This window comes from Colias philodice, chromosome 29 (genome assembly GCF_061535455.1).
Source record: "Colias philodice isolate Cphi_HAF_F1 chromosome 29, ilColPhil1 Martin Lab GWU primary, whole genome shotgun sequence".
Taxonomy (NCBI): Eukaryota; Metazoa; Arthropoda; class Insecta; order Lepidoptera; family Pieridae; genus Colias; species Colias philodice.
Window position 1 is genome coordinate 6,234,615 of NC_143114.1, and position 15,479 is coordinate 6,250,093.

The 15,479-nt window shown below is 35.0% G+C and overlaps 2 protein-coding genes across 2 annotated transcripts; one reads left to right on the forward strand and one right to left on the reverse strand.

Moving 5' to 3' along the window:
* Positions 1-1,840: 1,840 nt before the first annotated feature.
* On the reverse strand, positions 1,841-6,186 carry Prosalpha2 (proteasome alpha2 subunit). The gene is made up of 6 exons (XM_089712557.1): positions 6,067-6,186; positions 5,806-5,882; positions 5,601-5,699; positions 4,526-4,682; positions 2,517-2,672; positions 1,841-2,043 (listed from the first exon to the last, which is right to left on the reverse strand). The coding sequence occupies exons 1-6, from the start codon at positions 6,105-6,107 to the stop codon at positions 1,869-1,871; spliced, it is 705 nt and encodes a 234-aa protein (XP_089568683.1). The 5' UTR covers positions 6,108-6,186; the 3' UTR covers positions 1,841-1,868.
* Positions 6,187-6,416: 230 nt separating this feature from the next.
* On the forward strand, positions 6,417-13,366 carry Scgbeta (sarcoglycan beta). The gene is made up of 4 exons (XM_089712556.1): positions 6,417-6,810; positions 9,175-9,340; positions 11,036-11,198; positions 12,671-13,366. Exons 1-4 carry the CDS (start codon positions 6,522-6,524, stop codon positions 13,040-13,042), a joined length of 990 nt encoding a protein of 329 aa, XP_089568682.1. The 5' UTR covers positions 6,417-6,521; the 3' UTR covers positions 13,043-13,366.
* Positions 13,367-15,479: the final 2,113 nt, after the last annotated feature.

The window sequence follows — 15,479 nt, forward strand, 5'->3', positions numbered from 1 at the left end:
TGTTGGTTTTAATACGCAATAGCTTTCTGCAGGCGGCTTCGCCTGCTTTGTCTTTTAAACCTAATCAATTATAATTACTTAAAACCTTCCTCTTGAATCACTCTCTATTAAAAACCCAATCTGTAACGAAATTTTGTTAAAAATCTAAGCATAAGTAGGTACTGCAGACACAAAGAAAGACGGTTTGAAGTATGTTGATGATGCGGGATTTTCGATTGGCCCGATTGCCCCACATGCTGAAAATGTTGCTACCCTGTCTCATACATTCGTTTATCTATTCTATTGAACTTTACGCTAATAGAAAGCCACTTGTCTAGGGGGGCTGGAATAGTTTCCACATATAAATTTATAAAGAATAGAAAAAATTCGATCACGAGGCGGGACTCCAACCCGCGTCCTTTCACGCCAATCTGGGGCGGATGCTTGACCAACTCAGGTCACGTGATCGATTTTTTTCTATTCTTTAAAAATTTATATAAATAAATTCTAAAGCATTTGAATGCCATACAACCTAAAATATCAAATTAAATCTTCACAATAAATCTAGACAAGCGGCAGCGTCTCAAGCCAAGTTCAAACGAAGAGAACTCGCGAGCAGCAGCCACTTATTTCCAAACAGTTTACGCCATAGATGGCTATTGCGATTTATTTATTTAAAAAAGGCTTACCAACTAGATACATAATTTTTTGTTCAGACAATTCAAAATTAACTTAAAATAAACATTAGTATTTACGTATCTAAATTACAGGTAGGCACCGCTTTAACAATCTTTTAAATAAAAATGAATCGCAAAATGTGTTGGTAAGCGCAAAACTCGAGAACGGCTGAACCGATTTCGATAATTCTTTTTTTATTATATTCCTGGAAGTACGAGGATGGTTCTTATGTAGAGAAAACGTAAACATGTACCACGGGCGAAGCCGGGGCGTACCGCTAGTTTTTCATAAAAATTAAATTATAAATTAAAACCAAATGTGATCATAGTTTTATTTTGCCACTCACTTCAATTCAAGGCATAAACTGTCTGGAAATAAGAGGTCATAATTACGGTCGCAGATGTTGCGGAATAGAATTATGCTGATAGAAATTCATAGAGCTAAATAAATTATTAAAAATATCCTATTCCTGCAAACAAATTAAATGAATGGCATATTGTGAAGAAAAGAATGCGAGTTTCATCAATACCGAAAATTATAACAACCTGATTTTGTATCAAAACCTCAAAAATAAGCATCTTGAAGAAGTTAAAATCAATTTATAGATTTATAATCTACGTATTATACGTATACCTTCTTATTCGATAACTATTGATAGTGAAAGATTTTTTCTAGTAAACAATAATAATATTATGATAAAAGATAAAAAAAATTAACAATAGGTACAACATATTATAAAGTACATTAGTTGAATAATAAAATTGGCAACATTTTAGGCACCGACAGCGGCTATGAGACTTCTTTCGTGGCGCATTCAGATTTATAGAAAACATTTTTGCATGTAAAATTTAAGAAAGAAATTAAGAAACGATCCAACACAAAATTACTACCTATTAAATTTATAATACTAGTCTACTAGCATAAATTAATATCACAAAGCTGACGAGTTTGTTTGATAGAAACTATTAGAAATTATTACGTACTGGTCCTATTTAAAAATTCTTTCGGTGTTAGATAGCCCATTTATCGAGGAACGCTATATGCTATATATTATCATCTCGCCAAGACCAACAGGAGCAGCACTGCGGGACACAGCTAGGCTATTATAACATCACTCTAATCAAATAAAAGAGATAAATAAAAAAAAATAAAAATCTATATATAAAAATAAATAAAACACACGGAACCAAAACACAAATTTATTATACATATTACGGAATATTAGCTAGATAATCTTTAACATGAGCCGGTTCCAGTCTCCGAAAGCCACTCGCATCACAAATCCCCACTTCAATATTGTCCGCAGTCATTTGTCCCTCGAAACCCTCTTTGAGAGTTAAAATTGCTGTGTGCACTGCGTCATCTAATTCTAGCTCTTCTGTGTATCTGAAATTGAATGGTATTTTATTAAATATTGGCTAATATTTGTGTTGGAATTTGGAAGTGAAACTTTTTGACGCGTTGAGAGTAAAATTTCAAGGTCGTGAAAGAGTAACAAACACCCACACACATCCTCACAAACTTTCGCGTTTATAATATTAGTAGGAAGTCTGACTTATTGTAAAGCTGAAGAGTTTGTTTGTTTCTTTGAACGCGCTAATCTGAAGAACTACTGGTCCGATTTCGAAATTATTTTGGTGTTAGATAGCCCATTTATCGAGGAAGGCTATATGCTATATACCATAACGCTAAGACCAACAAGAGCGGAGCACTGCCGGTAAAACCGCAGGGCACAGCTAGTATAAAATAAAACTAAAAAAACATCACTGTTTAATTGATTTTTATCTTTTTCTTTAAAGTTAAACAAATAAGTGTATTTAAAGCTATAAAAATAAACACATTACTACAATAAAACCAACCTCTTCTCCAAGAAAGTTTTCCCGTTATTAAAGTTTTTCCCCATAGCGGTGGCTTTCCACGCAAAGTATGCCCCGGACGGGTCACATTGGAACAAATAGGGACGGTCTCCGTCCCACCCGCAGATTAGGAGCGACACTCCGAAGGGACGGACACCACTGAAATAATAACATACTTTTAAAACGTAGGAATATTCAATTTATTATAGGAGATAGACACTGTTATGGCACAAGGAACAGAAATAAAATTGAAATGCCATTTTTCCGTTTAGCTAAAGTTAAAAATTCATTTATGGGTCAAGGTATACGCTTTTACAACAGAATTCCTCATAATATTAAAGAGTTTAGTAGTTCTAAATTTAAAACTTATATAAAAAATGTATTAGTTCAGAGAGCCTACTACAGTATTAAGGAATATATGGATGATAAAAACCCATGGAGGGTTGTCGCGTAAAAACCACAGGACAGTTCTTTGGCATATTATTATTATAATATATTATGATGTTACATATTATGTATATTGTATAATTCAATTGTAAAACTGACATGATTCAAAAGAGCAACTATGAAGTTTCTTGCCGGTTCTTCTCCATAGATACTGCTTTCCGAATCAGTGGTAAATGTTAAAATATGTAGTTAATAACGTTTCAAAAGTGCTTCTAGAAAAAGTCTAATTGAATAAATGTGTTTGAGTATACAAAAATGGCTTTTTCATTCAAATGAAGGTGTTCTTGAAATACATAAATAGCCTTTGGTGTTGCATACAATACTATGTATAAATTTTTATACGGTCAATCTAGATAATTGTGAACAAGGGTGACTGGAAACAACTCCTCTTACACTTTTAAATAACTCTTCTTTTACATCTGTAAATCTTAATATGTATATATAAATCTCGTGTCACAATGTTTGTCCTCAATGGACTCCTAAACCACTTAACCGATTATAATACAATTCGCACACCATGTGCAGTTCGATCCAACTTGAAAGATAGGATAGTTTAAGCATGTAGGTACCACGGGCGAAGCCGGGGCGGACCACTAGTAATATATAGATCCGAATCCAGTTTTAAAAATTTGGAAATGGACTGATTATAGAAAAAAATCTTGTTATTTGCTTAAAATCCACCCACCCACCCCTGTTCACACCATGGCTATATACACAATTTATAATAACTTACACCCACATGCAAAATCAACTATAGTACATGTGTTTTTTCATGAAAGAGTGACACACACATACATCCGTCCTCAAAAACTTTGTAATAACATTTGTAGGATAGAATTTGACCGCCTCCTCGTTACAGTGGTTGACGCGTGAGCGTAACACCGAGGGGTCCTGGGTTCGATTCCCGGTGGAGGCAAAGAAAAAAAAAAATGTCTTGGTCTGGTAGGACACAGAAGGCTGATCACCTACTTGTCCCTAAAGAAAATCGATCAGTGAAACAGATGTATAATCCATCTGCCCCTTACCCCACTAGGGGACACGGGACTTCACTTTATACAAGTTAGAATATGTATACTTATTTTATTTATTTACTAGCGGTCCACCCCGGCTTCGCCCGTGGTACATATTTACGTTTTCTCTACATAAGAACCATCCTCGTACTTCAAGGAATATAATAAAAAAAGAATTATCGAAATCGGTTCAACCGTTCTCGAGTTATGCGCTTACCAACACATTTTGCGATTCATTTTTATATATAAGATTTAAGGTCAGCCATCAGTTATTTACATCAGTACAAACATACAAAAAAAAGATTACAAAATAACTTGCATAAATGTAATAACTACTTAAAGGCTAACACCACATGCGAAATAAAACGGTTACATATTATGACAATAACTACAACAATTAATTCTTAGAAGTTTGTATATAACAATGTAAATAGGGTAAATCAATAAAAAAAAAATCAAATAGTAAACACACAAAACTTGATGGAGACCAATGATGTTAATCATGAGACAAATGAAGCTTATAGATACTTTAATTATACTTATATACCAACATACCCAGACTGCGTATACTCTTGCATGACGGTAGCGACTCTCTGCACTAATTGCGCGGTAGGTATCGGCTCATGGTACATCAGGTAATACTGCTGCGCCATCTTGCGAGCCTGCGTCACGAGCAGACGATAGTCTGGACCCATCCCGGAGTAGACCATACCTGGGGAAATAGGTGGTTAAAAACTAACAATGGTTGTATTAGATTTTGTCATTATGATTAACGGGTGACCAAAGTAATAGTTTGAAATTCCCTTCCATTTTTTTTATTTTAAGGCCGACTGTACATGGATTGCTCAAGCAGTTAACGGCTGAGCAACGTACAGGACTGCTCGAGCGGTAGGTCGTTGCCTGCTCGAACTGTCGCTACAAACTGTGCAATTGAAGTGGTCGCGACTGCATGAGCAATTGTGTACGGCAATGAATGAATGTCTGTAGTTCACCATGCGATCGCAGCTTTAACCCATTGACCACCGAGCGCCCCGATCGGGGCGCGACACAATAGATTATCTATTGTGTCTGTGATTCCGGGGACTGATGGATTAAGCTGTCGGTCTCAACTGCTTGAAGTGGTCTGTGTACGGCCGCTCTAACAGCATACAATATTTATAAATGAAGTGACTAAAGACAGAAAAACAAGTTGTACACTTATTGAATGTAATAAATTATGTTTATCAAATTAATTTAGAATCTATATCACTTAACAAAACTATGTATATTGAGATTTTAATACGATAAACTCAAACATTTATTTATTCAATTAGACTTCTTTTAGAAGCACTTTCGAATCGTCATTACATATTTTTAACATTTACTACCAATTCGGAAAGCAGTATCTATGGAGATGAACCGGCAAGAAACTCCATAGTTGCTCTTTTAATGGTTTCTAGATACTTATTGTATTCATTTAGTTTATGTGGGAATCATCCTATTCTATAATCTATTATGTTTGGCTGATGCTAAACTGAGAAAGTTTTATTAACAAAGGAACATGAGGCAAAATATATGTTATATTTGGCATAAAAGTTGTGTTCTACATTTATACGCATTACTATTGAAGATAAATAATGAGTAAACTCACCAATATGACCAGTGATCATCTCAACTTTGTTGACACTGTGCTCATCATACAGAATGCTTTTATGTTTGTTCTCTGTAGCTATAACCACTCCATTTGATGCTGAAATGATATAAATAAACTTTTAAAACAAAGCCACTTTAAATTTTATTGGTAGTTACGAAGATTTAGATGTAGCGTATAACCTATAGATTTTGTAAGTTTTTACCTTTAATTCCGACGGAAGTCCCGCCGGCTGCTACAGCGGCTAAGGCATATTCAATTTGCACCAATTTTCCAGATGGACTGAAATATAGAGAGCAATTTAAAGATTTGTACAGAGGACATCACGAATCAAAGTTTTGTTTGTCATTGTTTCCGTAATTGCGGGGGAATTCTAAATTTAACTTTGTGGGGTATTAGAATAATTGATAAAGCACTCAAATATGCATGAATTGTTATAAGAAATAGCGTAAATAAATAAATTTACCTAAATGTTGTTAACGAAAAACTATAACGTTCCGACGCCATGATTACAAAGCAAATTGTCAAAATTTTCGCTCTGTCATATTTCGGTGCTGGTTTGACAAATTTATGTTCGGATAATCGACTTATATGAAAGCATGAAAATTTGAAGAAAATATATTTAAACTCATTAAGATTTTTATCCAATAGAAATATACATTAACTATAAACAGATTTTTTTTAAATTACTGTATATGTAAAATGTTTTTACAAACAATATTTTTTTTTAAAGATTACCGATTATATTGACGATTTTTACCCATCACTACCACACATTTTTGATTGGCTACTTTTCAACCAATAGCATTGCTAAGCTTTCGCTCAATAATTTGAGTTTTGAAGATTGCGTCAATACAGTAAATAAATCAGTCTATTTTTAAATAGTCAATAGTCATCTCAAAATAGTATAAAAACATAGAAATGCTCACAAATCTACGTGGGATATCACCGCTATCGGAAACAATGTCTGACAACACGTTAGAAAGACAATGCGCCGAAAGAGCTCTAATAACCAAAACTCCGTCACTGCCTCACAAGAATTTATTAAAAACCAATTATTCCGATACCAATGGGAATGATGTTAGTAAAAATGTGTATAAGGGTAGAAAAACCTTCGTGTTCTGGACATTGGTGTGCTTATTGTTTATTCTGGCGATTGGAAACCTTATTTTAACTTTCATTATACTCGCTGTATTACGACTTGGTCAAGGTAAGTCTTTAGAATATTATGAAATTTGAAATCATGCACGTTCCTTTTGAAAGACTTGGCATAACTGGACAGCAGAATATTTTTTATAAAAGGTTTTTCGAAACAGAATTTCTAGTAGTTTAACTGAAATATGTACATAAATCACTTTAGCATGATGTAGCTTTGCGTTTGGTATTTCTTTAGAAATTTGCGGCACGAATTAAGGGGGGGGAGGGGAGGGAAAGGGAGGGGCGAGGTAAGGGGAGACCCCCTATAAAGTGGGGGGGTGAGGAAACCCCCCCTTCTATTTTTTTTTAATTTTTTTTGAGATTATATTTATACTAGCTTACCGCCCGCGGCTTCGCCCGCTTTGACTTAAACCTAATAAATTATATACTAAAACCTTCCTCTTGAATCACTCTATCTATTAAAAAAAACCGCATCAAAATCCGTTGCGTAGTTTGAAACATTTAAGCATACAAAGGGACATAGGGATAGAGAAAGTGACTTTGTTTTATACTATGTAGTGATGTAGTTAGAAATATAACGAAGATTATGGGCTTTCTTGACTGCTCCGGCGCTGCAGAACGTGGCGCTTGCCCCCGTATACCTCGTTGCAGGCAGGAGTCTTCACTCGCCTTCGTAGCTTCGGCTTTTTGGTCGCCTTTGGCGACCAGCCTCAGCCACTCCGGCTCGCTTGACTCTGCCTGCTCCTCAGCACACGCGGGCGCCACGCTCCTCCGCGCCTCCGACTTTTTTAATACACTCTAGTGTATGACAGACAAGTACCACGTGGAATCGGGGTGGACAGATTCGTTTCTGTGATTAACAATTTGTGTGCAATATACATACAATAAAAACATTTTTTTTAAATAATTATTTATTCAAATCTTGTATACATGTTTGATACAATTTACAATGGCAATGAATGGATCCATTTTATTTTTTTCTACCCATCGTCTCCACATATTCTATAATATTATCACCGAAGTTTGCTGGGTGGTTATAGTTATCTTTTTTAAAAAATCTTTTTACAACATGCCACTAGGACTCAAATGGGTCAGAGGCAACAAATGGGTTGTCTGGGTCTGAGTGATTAACTTTTTTATGAACATACCCATATTGCCCCAAACAATCATATGCTCGCCAATAACCCGTATGAATTGTTGTCCCCTGAGCAACATGCTTTTGAATGAACTATGGTTTTTAATATGTACATTAAGACATTTGTTATCTCTTTCAAACACAATTCTTGTAGTTTTGTCAATGTAACTCAAACAATTTTGAACATAATCTCAAAAATTAAAAAAAAAGATTTCTCTGTAATTACACGTTTCCGCACGAAAAGCCGCTAATGTATGTTTCGGGGCATCAATATCGATCGATAAAAATTAAAATCGCGCCGAAATTCGTGCCGCACGTTTCTAAAGTCAACCCTTGCGTTTTGTATAATAATGAAATAATTTTAATAATCAGATTAATACTTCTGAAGATTACCACCTACAAATGTACAGAGTTAGAAACATTACGTCTTCATAATCTTTTAAAATATAGAAAAATTAGATTTTATTGTTCAATTTGTTTGTTTGCACTAGGATTAGTTACTATAAGAAATTAAAAAAAAAATACATACATCTAACAATAGAATAGACTTTTTAATCAACTTTAACCAATGACTATTATACTAGTAGACGTGGCATACGCCAACATCATTGCACTAAAAAACAGCATAATTAATACATACCTACTTAGTACTTACTAACGCATTATAATCAATACAGTTGTTCTCTCTTTCACTCTCACGCAAGAGACATAATACATGTCTCACTCATGTACTACTCGACCAAGCCAACTAGACGCTCGGGTGGAATGCGGCCTCCCCGCCCGCTTACCGCCTCAGGTACCGCGTTCGCCTTAGTACGGTTCGCAGCATCGACGCATTCGTACGTTTCGCATCGCTAGTTATTTCTGTACTTTTTATTATTAATCGTTAAAGCTTGTTGTTGACTGTTAAGTTTTTCGTTGTTATTTGTTTAAGTTTTTACTGTGTTGTTATTCATAGACAGCCCTCGAAATGGGGAAAAATAAGACTATTCATAGCGGAGAGCGAACAGTGATATTATTAATATTTTTTTTTTGCTATCTGTACCCGAGACATGGGCGGGTGACGTCACAGTTGAAAAGGGTCTAGTTGGCTTGGTCGAGTAGTACTTCGTAATAACAACTGCCGATTAAAATATATAAAGAACGTCCAGCCACGACGCTGAATGGTGCGTGACTAAGTGAAACTCGGGCACTTAGCTGAGTTTTTTCTTGCCAAAATAGAGAGCGGGTAACGTATCTAGCTTTTTTATATATATCATAGACTATAACATATGTTTTCAGGTCTAGAAAGCATGGAGTTCCTACCAGAGCACAACGCTATAAAATTCTTTGGTGAAACGAACTTGGATCATGTGTACAAGAAAGATGGACTGATTGAAAGCTTCCAAGATGTTCCCATGGTGATAAGCAGTGAGAATGGATCTGTGCTGTTTAATTTGCAGACTCGGTAAGTGCTTAGTGAGATTTATAGTTCAGAAGATCAATTTTCATTAAATATAAACTCTAACTCAAACATTTATTTATTCAATTAGACTTCTTTTAGAAGTACTTTCGCATCGTCATTACATATTTTTGACATTTACCACCGATTCAGAAAGCAGTATCTATGGAGAAGAACGGGCAAGAAACTCCATAGTTGCTCTTTTAAAATAATTTTACATATCGTACATGTCCTTTATTTTTACGGTTGCCTGGAAGAGATTGCTGTAAGCAATAAGGCCGCCAATTGTGCACTTACCATATTCATGTTCTCCATGTTAAATTATATATGTTTTTTATTACTGGTATTGTACAATAAAGTGTAAAAATAAATAAAATAAATAAATAAATATGTAACTTACCTACATAATATATCATAATATGCCAAAGAACTGTCCTGTGCTTCTTACGCGACAACGTTCCATGGATTTTCATCTACCAGTCAATTCAAGATCAATTCTCATTAAATACTACAAGCAACTATGGAGTTTCTTCTAGTTTCTTCTCTATAGATACTGCTTTCCGAATCTGTGGTAAATGATAATATATATTATGACGATTCAAAAGTGCTTCTAGAAGAAGTCTTATTGAATAAATAAATGTTTGAGTTTGATGGAATAAGTTAACTGCGTTGGCTAGTTTGTGAATGCAATTATGAAGATTTACCAACAAAAATATACATAGTACAATTTATTGTTAAGAGCTTAGAACTAGGGGCCAATACATCTCTTATTGACAAAAAATTGGGGATAGTTCTAATTTCCATTATTTTTGTTATCTTTTTCAACGATAACACGTCGAGTGATGAGCTTGCGGGCTAAGAAAGAAATCTAAAGGAAAAGTCCAAGTGTGCGTCCACACATTCAGCGCGGTGGCGGCGGCCTAGGCGGGCGCGACGAGCGGGCGCTCGCGGTGGCCACACCGACGCGCGAGCTCAAGTAGCGGTTCGACGTTTTTCGGGTGTTGCAAACTTTGGACGATTTGCTATTTTTACTGGACAGTCCGATTTTGAGATGAGATCATTATAGAAGTTGTACACGAAATAAATAAAACAGAGGAATAACGGGTGAATCTTATATGAAGAATTGAGATTATACCCTACAAAATTACTGTGGAGAATATAAGTGTTTTAGATTGAATCGCACTTATAAATAAAGAAGTTTCACTTCAACAATTAAGTATTTACCGCTATTTTACGAAAAACATAAAGGATATAATATAAGAAGTCGAGCGATAAGACCGAACTGGTTTGATACCCCCGCCGTCCGCGCATTGGGTCGCTTGCTGACTAGGCCCGTAGTGTGGCCAGAACGCGCGGATAGGAGAGTTTGAAAACTACGCGCGCTGGCTCGCTCATTACCGTCGCACTAGGCTTCCGCCATAGTCATTTCAATGTGGACGCAAAGGCGCGTTTCATACGTTTGATATTTCGCGCCCGCCGTCGCAACCGCGCTAGGCTCGCAGTGTGGACCTGCACCAATGATGTTGTAACCACTTTTTAGGGTAGTTTTAAAATTTCCATATCTCGTTCTGACATGCGTCACATACATCTGCAAGAAATCTTTATTATATCAAAAGTTACCACATTTGAAAGAATTTAAATTTGAAAGTTTTATGACTTAAAAAAATGTGGGTAGTTTAAAATTTTGTTCAAAATTTCCAGTCTATCCCGCTCAGACACACGTCTAACAGTGAACAACTCGGGCGTGTTCATACGGGGCGTGAATTCGTTCGATTTAATCGAACCCGCGACCGGCGAGACGGTGTTCAGCACGAACAGCGCTGAGATGTCGATCACTGAACCATTGAACAATTTAGTTGCTAAGGTAAGTTCTGTATAATATTTTTGTATATGTATAACACTACCATTATTCATTGTATATAATACTAGCTTTCCGCCCGCGGCTTCGCCCGCTTTGTCTAAAACCTAATAAATTATATACTAAAACCTTCCTCTTGAATCACTCTATCTATTACAAAAAACCGCATCAAAATCCGTTGAGTAGTTTTAAAGATTTAAGCATACATAGGGACATAGGGACAGAAAAAGTGATAGATAGTGATAATTCGATATTTATTTTAATTCTTTGTTTACATAGGCCTTATTTATTGTTCACCCGCCTCTTTAGAATGTGGTAATAATATGGTAGAGATCGCTATCTTTTTTTTTGTATTGTGTCTCTCGATGTTAGCCAGAAGGGCTTCTACATCTTAACGTGGACGGAAATTTGCTACAACAATATATGCACACGATATAAGGCCGCCTTTACACCTGTAAGTTTTACTTACGTAAGTCACTTACGTAAGCTACTTACGATAAATTTTCAAGTGTAAACACTCGTTGTAAGTAACTTACTGTAATTTTTTACAACTTTCGTAAATTTAAAAATTACAAGTCTAAACGTGTTCGAGTTTGCTTATGGAAGCGACTCGCAGCTTATTGAATTATTTTGATAAGTTGAGAACTCACCAAAACAATGTCCTCTAAACAAAAACAAAATAAAATCTGGTCACCAAACGAGGTAGAAGCTTTAATTACCGCTTTTGAAGCACGTCCCATACTGTGGGACTACAAAAATAAAGAATACAAAAACCGTAAGAATACAATAAAGAATACAAAAATTTTTTTCTAACCAAGGTTTTACCCAGCATTTTCTTTCAGTATTATTTTTCCGTCGCTTTTTATTGGACAAAATTATATATGCAGCAGCCGCTTGAACGTGGCGTCTTCGAGGCATTTTTTTTAACTGATTTAATGTAAACGGGCGTGTAATAATTTATGTAAGTTTAAAGTTTAAACTCACAAAAATTACGTAAGCATTATTTACTGTAAGTTTATTTTAAGTGTAAATGCAACCGTAAGTCAGTTACATAATTTTTACGAAAGTAACTTACAGGTGTAAAGGCGGCCTAAGAAAAACATAGCATATGTTTAATCAGAAAATACTAACGTTTCCATAGAAAATTTTTGTGAAATATGAATGCAATGGCAGGCAATGTTGGCATATTTCACGGTACTAAGTGATATAGGATAAAATAAAAAACAATAATTATTAAAACACTAGCTTCCGCCCGCGGCTTCGCCCGCGTGGTGTTTTGATAAAATGTAGCTTAGTTATGTTCTTTCTCAGGGTCTTAAGATTGTCTGTACCAAATTTCATCAAAATCGGTTGAGAGCTTTAAGCGGGAAAGCGTAACAGACAGACAGACAGAGTTACTTTCGCATTTATAATATTAGTAGGGATTCTATATTTCAATAAGCAATTTGTATTTTTAAACTATATTTTCAATTTTCCAGCAAGTCTCCACAAAGCGGATATCCTCCCCCGTGGATGAGGACCTACTCCTCCGTTCTGAAGCATCAGCCCACCTCCAGGGTGCTGAAGGAACCCACATGGAGTCCAAACTACTCCATTGGTCAGCTGACCAAGACATTTACCTAAAATCCATAAATGGTTCCATAGTTCTTAGCGGAAAAGAGGGGGTTTTCATTGATGTCCGATATTTGCCCATAGCCGTGCCCCTGAATAAAGGGGATAGGGCAATAGGGCAGTTCAAAGTGTGTGTCTGTATGCCCCAAGGGAAGTTGTTCAGGGTTGCCGTGCCTTCGGGGCAGAAGGTCACGTGCTCTCATGTGAATATGACGGGGGATTTGAACCCTTGCCTGTAAAAAGTTTTCCGAAAAGAAAAATTCTAGAGATATTTGAATAACTTTCTTGGGATTGGGTAGGTCGTGTAAAAAGGAATATTTTGCAAGGAACAATAAATGGAAATTTGATATTTTTGGTTTTATGGCATTCAAATGCTTTATAAATATAAATTTAAAAAGAATAGAAAAAATTCGGTCGCTCTGGCGGGTCACGAGTGGCTGAGTTGGTCAGGCATCCGCCCCGGAATGGCGCGAAAGGATGCGGGTTCGAGTCCCGCTGAGTGATCGAATTTTTTCTATTCTATATAAAATTATAAATAAACGGTAAGTTGGTTTTATTTTTGAGTACCTACATAGGGGTAGATTGAAAATGCTGTCATTATAGGTCAATACGCTTATTAGAGTAAAAATACGGTCTATATTTGGAATGTTAAAGCATGATTTGCTTCTTTTTTTTTCATAATAGTGTCATTACCTTAAATTGCCTTGTTTAAAAAAAATAATATTATTTTATTTATTTCATCTATGAAGGATTTTGATGAAAACAAAAACATACACTTAAAGATGTTACATATTTTTAATATCATAATATAATTTGCATTTAAAAGGAATGAGATAGCATGATAGTGAAAAAGAGACGTATATAAAGTGACAGTTAAATTTGGCGCCAAACGTATTAATTTTTTTTGTCTGTTAAAATTTTTTTACTGATTAAAAAACAAATTTATTGTATTATAATTCATACTTATTTTAAATACTTATGCCTATAATATATTATCTTGGATATTTTTTCTATACATATAAAAATACAATGTGTAGTACTTATTGTTAAAATATTAAATAGAGATGTGGTAGTTTTTATGTTGTTACTGTTTTTAGCATTTATAATGTATTTATTGATAGTTTTGTAAGTTAAACATATTTTTATGCACAACATAGATTTTGAAAGTATTTTTTTTATTTCTCATATTCTGATCTCTTAAGTTAAAATATACAGGGTGTAATCGTTAAGTGTGCACAAGCGATTATTCCGTAACTATTGCAGATATCAAAAAACTTTAAACTGATATCGAAAGCCCTTTACCTAATGAGTAAAATGACAATAATAACTTTATAAAAATAAAACGAGAAATATCCAAAAATAAAACACGTAAAGTTTTTTGATATCTGCAATAGTTACGGAATAATCACATCGATTACACCTTGTATACAGGGTGTCCCAAAAAGTAGTAATGAACTGGGCTATCCGAATCACCCCCATGTATGTTATGCGATTTTTCGTATTTTCGGAGTTATGACATTTTTTTTTTCAATTATTCACCTATCGCCGAATACGATGATATTTTCATGGTGACGTGAATTATTGCGATAGATGCTCGATTTTTTTGTGTGCTAAGCTGAAGGATACGTGCAATAATTGACGTCACCGTGAGTGAAAATATCATCGATGATTCGGATAGCCCTCTAGGTCCTCTACCTCCCAGCTTCCGTTCATCACTACTTTTTGGGACATTCTGTATATAGAACCTAAAATATATTAAAGTTGAATTTTATTTCGATAAAAAGCAGTATTATTAATATAATACGTCCATCAGAGGCACTTTATTGTATTTATTTTTAAAATACTCACAGATGTAATTAAAATTATTTTTTTTTTAATTTCTAGTCAAGCTACTTGATGTATGTAGAATAGATAATAAAAAAATATGAAATGGTGTATTATTAATTTTCCTTCTACCCTAATGCTGTTATTTCAAACTCACTTCTATATCTATAAAAATGAAAGGAACCCGTTTTCCTTGGTCACGGCATCACGCGTGAACGGGTGGACCGATTTCGATAAATTTTTTATTATTATAGTTATTCCTTGAAAGTACGAGGATGCAGGTTCTTATTGAGAGAAAACGTAAATATGTACCACGGGCGAAGCCGGGGCGGACCGCTAGTTTTTCATAATCTATACTAATATTATAAAGCTGAAGAGTTTGTTTGTTTGAACGCGCTAATCTCGGAAACTACTGGACGGTTTGAAAAATCCTTACGGAGTTAGATAGCCCATTTATCGAGGAAGGCTATAGGTAATATATCATCACGCTAAGACCAACAGGAGCGGAGCAATGCGGGTGAAACCGCGGGGAATGTCTAGTATTTGATAAGAGTTATTATAAGTAGGTATACCTAGATATGAAAATATGACTTTCTAAAATTCTAGAAAAGTGCGCGCGGAAAAGATTTAAATTGTGAAAAGTCATGTCTACCTCATTTATAGAAACATGCATTATGCAACATAAAAACAGTTTTTATGATTCATTATAATATATTTAATGGAGTACTAAATGTACCTTCAACTGTAGGGTAATTTTCCATGAATTATCTGAAGAAATGTGTAGTAGGTAATTATTTACGAGAAATAGTTAATTAATAAATACTTTGTCATAAAAAATAACCTTAAGCCTTA